Here is an 8,145-nt window from a genome sequence, read left to right as displayed (position 1 = left end):
CCTTCCTCTGGAGGAGGCCTGGGTTCCAGTCTTTTCACTTTCTGAACACTGGGACTGGAGCCTTCAGTTCAGAACAAGGTGGCACAGGAATTCACATTGAAACATTTAAATGAATGTGACAGGCCTGCCCCTGTAAAGAATATGGGTTTGTTTAACTTGCACATAAATGTTTAGCTTTGGATATGGCAGTGTCGGGAGGGTAAACTCCCCTTCCTACCTAATGGAAAGGAATGTGCAGCAGGTGGCCAGGTGTCAATTGAAGAATTGATCATCAATTAACCCTGGTGTCCTGCCTTTAAAAAGGGGCTGGAGAGCCTGCCCTTGGTTCTTCTTTTGTTTGGTGCTTTCTTCTACAAGCCTGGAGGTGACGGGGAAGGATCCTCATGACTGTGTGGTGAACCAGGGTGAGCTGCAGATTATCACTGTGTGTTTAACATTTAAATGAATAAATAAAAACAATGTATACATACAGTGTAGATTGTGCATCAGGATTTTATTGCTCTGCACTGTGCCACAAAACAATGCGTGTCACCAGGTTTGAATGCAGTGCACTACAGTATAGAGTGTCATGTTCTCACGTTGTACTCAGAGGTGTGAAAACCCTAAACTAACACAGCTCTGACCAAGACGCTGTTTCTTTGAAATGCCAATGCTCTTTCGATTGAGGAAGTTCAAAAGCAAAATAAAGGAGGTGTTGAATAAAAACTTAATGTTCTGCACAACTTAACATAGCCAGCCTTTGGAAAAAGCAAAGCACAGTTCAGCATCACACAGGGGTGCAAAAAAGGGTGCAGCTACACTGCTGGTTTGTGCTGCATTCTACCAATAGCAGCCTCATCCCATTGTAGCTGCCCTATACCTGTTAGCATTGCTCCACAGTATAATACAGAGCCACTTTTGGTTTGCCGCTGTCTGTATTGCAGTTAAAGATTGCTATTGAAGGTTACGGCTAGAAAAAGGTTGTGTCGGGTGCATTTATTTAGTTTTCTATCAATGTGGCCCTTCTGGCATCCTCTGAATGCCTTTTCAATTTGTTATTTCATTTTAAACCGTTAAAGGCAAAATCATAACAAAACATAGAATAGTGTGTATACAGCTCTGGAAAAAAAAGTTAGCATTACCTAGAATGTTTTAATTGAGACAGAATTAAAAAAAAAAAAAAAAACTATATGAACATAATTTAGATATTTTATTTAAAATCATAGAATTAAAGAAACTACAAAATGATATTGTAAAACTGTACCGGAATCCATAATATTTGCACAGTGTGTCATGTTAGATTTTCAAATGTTGCATTTTTCAATTTGTCAGATTTAAGTATATGGAAAACTACTAAGCGGTATGTAATTCAATATGTTAACATAACATTATTCAGCAGGTTTCATTTTTATGAAGCAAAATGTGTTCATTCTAAAGGCTGATGCAACACTTTTGGCTGTAGCTGTATACTGAGCAAAAAAAGTGGAGGGGCAAATTATATAGTTTGGAGTGGCCAAGGTCAATGTCCTGGAGTGGCCCAGTCAAAGCCCGGACCTCAATCCAATTGAGAATATGTGGAAAGAGTTGAAAATTGCTGTTCACCAAAGGTCCCCATCCAACTTGATGGAGCTTGAGCAATTTTGCAAAGAAGAATGGGCAAAAATTGTAGTGTCCAGATGTGCAAAGCTGGTAGCGACTTATCCAAATAGACTCATGGCTGTAATTGCTGATAAAGTTGTCTCTACCAAATATTGACTCAAGGGGGTGAATACTTATGCAATCAATTATTTTCTGTTTTGTATTTGTAATTTCATTTAGAACAATTTGTAGATTTTATTTTTCACTTTGACATTATGGACTTTTTTTGTGTTGATCAGTGGTAAAAACTCGTAATTAAATCCATTTTGATTCCATGTTGTAACACAATAAAATGTGGAAAAGTCCAAGGAGGGTGAATACTTTTGAGAGCCACTGTAAGTCAGCTGATGTATATTTCAGCTGGTACCATCATTGGTTTAATCAGTGTTTCACAGAACCTCTAAGGGTGCGTTCTCAATGTGAGCAACCACACTCAAGTGAGACTAAATCTCAAGCGTTTCTGAATTGTCTGCTTGACTTGGTTTCATATAGTTTACCCCAGTAGCTCTGAAGAAGGCACGAGCCCAAACATTTCTCTGTTCTGAGTTTTAAGTTTTACCTGTTTGCTGATTGGTTGACATCCCAGGCTGGAGAGAAGACGGGGCTTCCCGCAGATCAGTTGCAGAGGCTTGTGGGATTGGCTGGCTCACAGGAAGTGAAATAGAAGCTGAAACAGGTGACCCAGGAAGCACTGAATCACAAGGTGAGTGTGTGACAGTGTCTGTGTGTGTGTCTACTGCAATGTTTATACTGTCTGTCTTTGTGTTTAATGTATTGTTGGGACCCTAGTGTATCTGTTTGTGCACGTAGTCTTATTTAATGCTGTGTTGTTCAGACACTGAGTGTGTGTGTGTGTGTGTGTGTGTGATTAGTCTTTGCCTGTATGTTTAATGTTCAGTTCTTTAGTGCTGTAACACTACTGGGGTGGAAACATCCAGGTCTTTCCAGGTCCCCCCAGACTAAATAAACAGAATGCTCCATGAGCGTTAGAGTGCTGTGGTTATTCACTCATGAGGAGAGCCGTAACCGACCCACTCGCCTCCTCCTACTTGGAACAGCTGCAGTACTCCATGGAGGTTCATGCTGCAGTGTCCTCTTATTCTAAAAGAGGTTCAGTGCTGCCAGAGAGAGGTGACAGTTCATCTGAGCAGCACTTTGCACCACAGGCCAGGTAAGCCACAGCAGGTGTGGTCAGAGCTGGTGTGTCTTACTGGTTTGCAGCTGGTCGTGCTGGTTCAGGAGACTAGGTGCTGGTTGAGGAGCTGGTTAAACTGGTTCATTTAAATGTAATACTGTGGAGTTCTGGTCTGAACTGTTTGTTGTCTGTAGCACTGTACTCCACGACTCTATCTGCTGTAAACCTTCTCTGGGATTGTATGTACCAGCTGGGTGCCCAGTAATATTTATTTCGATTCCCAAATCTGAGCTGCTTACCAGCAGTGGCTGGGATTTTCAGCAGGGACAGCACCCATTGGAGAGCACACAGCACAGCCAGACTGACTGCAGGGACAGCACCCATTGAAGAGCACACAGCACCCATTGGAGAGCACACAGCACAGCCAGGCTGACTGCAGGGACAGCACCCACTGAAGAGCACACAGCACAGCCAGGCTGACTGCAGGGATAGCACCCATTGGAGAGCACGCAGCACAGCTAGGCTGACTGCAGGGACAGCACCAATTGAAGAGCACACAGCACCCATTGGAGAGCACACAGCACAGCCAGGCTGACTGCAGGGACAGCACTCCTTGGAGAGCACACAGCACAGCCAGGCTGACTGCAGGGACAGCACCCATTGAAGAGCACACAGCACCCATTGGAGAGCACACAGCACAGCCAGGCTGACTGCAGGGACAGCACCCATTGGAGAGCACACAGCACAGCCAGGCTGACTGCAGGGACAGCACCCATTGGAGAGCACACAGCACAGCCAGGCTGAATCCCTACATAATACAGTACAGAGTCAAAGAAAAATACAAATAGAATAAAAAATAATAAACTTATATAATATACAAAGCAATAGTTTAATCAACATGCTGAAGAATATTGTACTAGTTAGACATTGCACTGAAACCTGCATCTCATAATCTTATTCAATTTGACTCTACAATCTGGCAGAATATTTATCACATTCTTCCAGAGTTTGGTCTTTTGTGTTTGCACTCTGCTTTATCAGTAACAATGCAAGCTTTCTGGCTTCTGTGTACTAAACAGCAGCAGCAGGGGGGTATGATAGGAACGCTGTATATACAGGGAGCTCTGCTTCAGCTCAGGGAAGAAAAACACAAATGGAAACAAAGGGAAGAGGAAGAGGAGCTCTCCTTCTCATTTGTTTACATCTTTGGTGTTTTTTACACTGATATCATTTTACAAGAAAACCTATAATGCACATTTTATCAATACAGGATTGTGAGGTAACAACCTTAAATATGGGGAAAGACAGAAGGCTGCATATTCAATACAGTGCCTACAGCTCCCATCATCCTCTACCCCAGCAGTACCAGTGAGGGATGATGGGCGCTGTAGTCAGAATGGAGTGAGACACAATACTGAAGATCTATAAAAATGATCATTGTCTCCCTTGTAAAAGTGTGTGGTATACCAGGGTAAAAGCACAGCACAATCATGGTAAAGCAAAGGCGAGCAGGTGAAGCACACATATGTATTGTAAAGTGTTGTAAAAACAATGGCTAACCAGCACAAGCCTGCCAAAGCACAGGAAACTGCAAAATGCCTGTACATTTAACAGGGTGCACTTTTATAATGAGTATCAGTGCAGTGCAGGGATATAAAATGATAATACTAATCTGCTGAAGTAGTTGTTTCAGTGTGTTGCTCTATTGTAGCTCAGAGCACAGCCCTCAGATACAGTTACGAAATGTGTGTATCCTGTGTGACTAACTAGTCATACCTCTGTGAACCACTAGAGGGAGCAAAACTCCAAAGACTCAGTTATACAATATAGCAAAACTTAATGACTTTGAGAGACTCAACTTGGCGAAATATCTGAATTTAATAAGTTATCTTCTTTTAGTTTTCTTGTCTGACTTCATTTACTTCACACAATCATAAACTCTGCACAGTGTGGTGCCTTCATCAGTGTGCTGGTTCAGACTGTTTGTGGGGGTGTGCTTCTATCAGTTAGGTAGGGCTGGCCCCTCCCTGTGAGGAATCAGGTTGAATCTCCCCATCATTACTTGTTGTTGGGGTCCTCATTCAAGATGTGGAGCTTTCTGCACTGATCGGATCTTTCTGTCTGTCCCACTCTGCATGGTGAACATGATAAGGTCTTGTTTTGTTTTTTTCACAGGAGATCAGGGTTCGGGAGTCTCCTGGGTGCATTTGTGTAGTGGTTTTAAATAAACACTGATCTTTCTGTTCACGTTGCTAAACTACCTGAGAGCAGTTTTATATCTCAGCTGCTCTTTCATATTGTGAGATTCTTATTGTTTCTGAACAAACAATGCAATTCTGTTCTGAAGGCCAGACTTCTTTCAGTACAAACCACCACCAGCTCATTGTTATCTCTGCTTTCTCATAATTTGGAATCAAACGGTTAATATGGTAATGTTGGGGGATGACCTGCATGCTTGTCTATCTGAACTGAGTTTCTTCTATTCTTTCTCGTCTCTCTTTGTGCTTCAGTGACGTTGGTTTCTTTTTTCCTGATTGTCCTGTGTGGCAGGGCAGAGGAGAAGCCCTGAACATTGTTAGAGGGGGGGGGGGGGGGGGGCAAAGCCCTGCCTGGAAATCATGTATTGGGTTGTGTTTATGTAGCATGAGTGAATGTGTTGGCAAAAGGGATTTTGTGTTTATTTAAAAGACGAGTGTTTTGTTTATTATTGGTTTGAATGTGGTCTGGTACAGGCGGTGTTAGCAGCTCGTCTCTGACAGACAGCTCATGAGAATGCGTGGTCAGCAGTCAGTGATTATTGACAAATTGACTGTCGGCCACGCAAACCAAAACTCTCGTGCAGAATGTGTCCGTCTCGAAATTAATTAATTGGATGTTGATTCGGAGATGGCCTCGAGTATATGAACCTGTCTGTTTCTGTGTTCAGGGTGGGTGTTTGAGAGGAGGAACGAGAGTGAGACGGGTGAAAAACGAAAGTAAAAATAAAACTCGAGTACTACAGGATCAGTGAAGGCGACTGCCCAGCCTGACCTAGGTATCGTTTTGTTTTTATGTGTTCGTGATTTGTTTTGGTTTAAATATTTATTTTGCTCTGTTTTTTTTTTTGTTTAATTTTATTTTTAAATAAATACGCGCGCACCAGCGCTTTCACCCGAGTACCTGCCTGTGTGTGTCTGTGTCAGCTTTCTGCTCTGGGGACGTCGTCACTCGGTCAACCTGTCATATCCTCTTAATAAACTGCCTTAGTTTCACAAATCCTTTTATATTGCTTTTTGCATGAAGAATCAAACCAGGTTTTTTTGGAATTCCTGTTTGTTTGTAGTTGTGCACAGTCTTCACCAGACGGGTCCTCTCCATTATAGTCATCAGGCTCTTTACCACTATCATGTGTCCTTGTGGCCCAGAATCTGAAAGAGACGAGGAGCAATGCCAGTCAGTATCACACGATGTCAGTAGAAAATGACTAGGTTGTTTGCTGCTGTATCCTTTTAATCCTCAGCAGTGATTTCAGAATGAGATTGAAGCTCTTACTGTGCCTTGTCATTGAGAAGAGTGCCGTCCACCCAGAGCCAGACTCCTTCAGTAACAGCGTCCGTCAGGCCAATCCAGTAAGAATCCGTTTTAGCATTCTCTGATAAGAATTTCTGAGCAGAAAACAACAGTTTACTATTAGTTACAATAGAGCTGTACCATCATGAGGCAAAGATGGGTGTATTTTTAAAGAAAGAGAGACCCTTACTGTACTTAAAGGAAAGGAAATTAACAAATACATGACAAGCAATTTTTCCTGCCAGTTTGTTTTATTTTTAAACTTGAATGTTTGCAATACTGTACCTGCTCTGCCTCGCTCTCTATAATCACCAGGTCTGCTCCCATTGACACACAGATAGCCCGGCTGGAGTTCCAGTTCATTGTATCAGGTGAGAAGTAGTAGCACTTTCCATTGAACTGCATCCACTTCTCTGGACAACAAACCCGCTCTGCACAATGAGAGAAAGAAGCAGTGTATGTTAAACAGAAACGCCTGGAGATCTGAAGAAGGGGGCTGCACCTACAACACAGGGCTAGATTCTCAGAATTAGCATTAGCATGATTTTATCACAAGGATACTACATCTCCACTCCACTCCAAATAGTATTGGGACAGATGAGTAAATGGTGGGGGGGGGGCTTTATTTGTCCCTGTGGGAGGGTGTGGGAATTCACTGACATGGGAGACAGAAGGTTTTAATTGAAACACCTCTCTGGTGCCCAGTTTTATTATTCTTTTCTTTCCATTATTAACCACCAGGTGGCACTGGTTCTTCTATCCCCAATACCAACGATGGTAAAGCGGTTGCACTTATATCAGGCAGCATGCGCAGGTGCTGAGAAATAATAATGAAAACAAAAGGTGAAAGAAAAAGGGAAAATAAAACACAGTAATAAAAACTACAAACAAAAGACACTGCCCATGCAGCGTCCCCGACCACCGCTAAACCGGTCAGCTCGGGTCTCCAACCTACGCTCTGCTATTCCCTCACTATATACTGGTACGATGGCTAATGTAGTTTAATAAAAGCGACAGTAGTTGAGTTTGATAGAAAAAAGAGATTTAGTTTGAAAAAGTTTGTGAGCACTGCTAGAAAAATGATGGGCGAATCAAAAAGCTTTTAAATGGATCAAGTCACTTGTATAGCTTTTACCCTTGTTTTCTGTTATTTATTGTCATGTTTTATGTGTCATCCTCCATGGAGAAGTTTACTTTAAGCTCTTTTAATGAAAGTGGCTGCTGTGATGTTAATAAGAGAGCCCAGTTATTTGATTTTATTGAGTCAAAAAAGACGAATTGTATTTTACTGCAAGAGACTCACTCTGACAGCAGTAATGAAGCACACTGGCTGTCGGAGTGGAAGGGGAAGGTGATTTTAAGTCACGGCTCTAACGTTAGTGCTGGGGTGGTAGTTTTATTTTCACCGGGGCTGGGAGCAGAGATTGTGTCTGTGGAGGTCGTGCAAGGGAGGCTTTAAAAGTTGAAATGAAATTAAATGGGGGTTTGTGGCAAAGTGCCCACCCCTTTATATTTATTCATGTATATTTTATTATTATTATTATTATTATTATTAGTATTGTAGTTTTATGCAGGCGGACAAAGCCGTCTGTCTTAGTTATTATTTTGAGATGACGGCGGAAAGCCGTGTGTTTGTTTATTGTATTTAATTATTTAAAAACCCCGTGCAGCCGGTGACCATCTCCCAATTTAATTAATTGACTAATTGTTGCTAATCGGGAGATGGTCACCTGTATAAAAACGTGCAGCTTTTCTGCACTCGAGGAGAGAGTGTTCAGGGAGTAAGGAACGGGAGTTAAGGAGAGAAGAGAAAAGCGAAAACAACTGCTATTGTGCTGGAATCG

At 42.2% G+C, this 8,145-nt stretch overlaps 1 protein-coding gene across 1 annotated transcript; it reads right to left on the bottom strand.

Moving 5' to 3' along the window:
* Positions 1-5,350: 5,350 nt before the first annotated feature.
* Positions 5,351-7,852, bottom strand: LOC131698922 (C-type lectin domain family 4 member E-like). Its single transcript, XM_058993979.1, has 3 exons — positions 6,587-7,852; positions 6,284-6,396; positions 5,351-6,159 (listed from the first exon to the last, which is right to left on the bottom strand). Exons 1-3 carry the CDS (start codon positions 6,704-6,706, stop codon positions 5,982-5,984), a joined length of 411 nt encoding a protein of 136 aa, XP_058849962.1. The 5' UTR covers positions 6,707-7,852; the 3' UTR covers positions 5,351-5,981.
* Between the last annotated feature and the right edge of the window lie 293 nt (positions 7,853-8,145).

The sequence above is a fragment of the Acipenser ruthenus genome, chromosome 20 (genome assembly GCF_902713425.1).
Source record: "Acipenser ruthenus chromosome 20, fAciRut3.2 maternal haplotype, whole genome shotgun sequence".
NCBI lineage: Eukaryota > Metazoa > Chordata > Actinopteri > Acipenseriformes > Acipenseridae > Acipenser > Acipenser ruthenus.
This window is presented reverse-complemented; position numbering and strand designations above follow the sequence as displayed.

Bases quoted from the DNA above. Each gene is read 5' to 3' on its own strand.
- LOC131698922 (XM_058993979.1), bottom strand. From the start codon at position 6,706: ATGCAGTTCAATGGAAAGTGCTACTACTTCTCACCTGATACAATGAAC. The intron at 6,397-6,586 runs GTACAGTATTGC...TTTTCTGCTCAG, and splicing joins TAGAGAGCGAGGCAGAGCAG to AAATTCTTATCAGAGAATGC. The intron at 6,160-6,283 runs GTAAGAGCTTCA...CGTCTCTTTCAG, and splicing joins CTTCTCAATGACAAGGCACA to ATTCTGGGCCACAAGGACAC.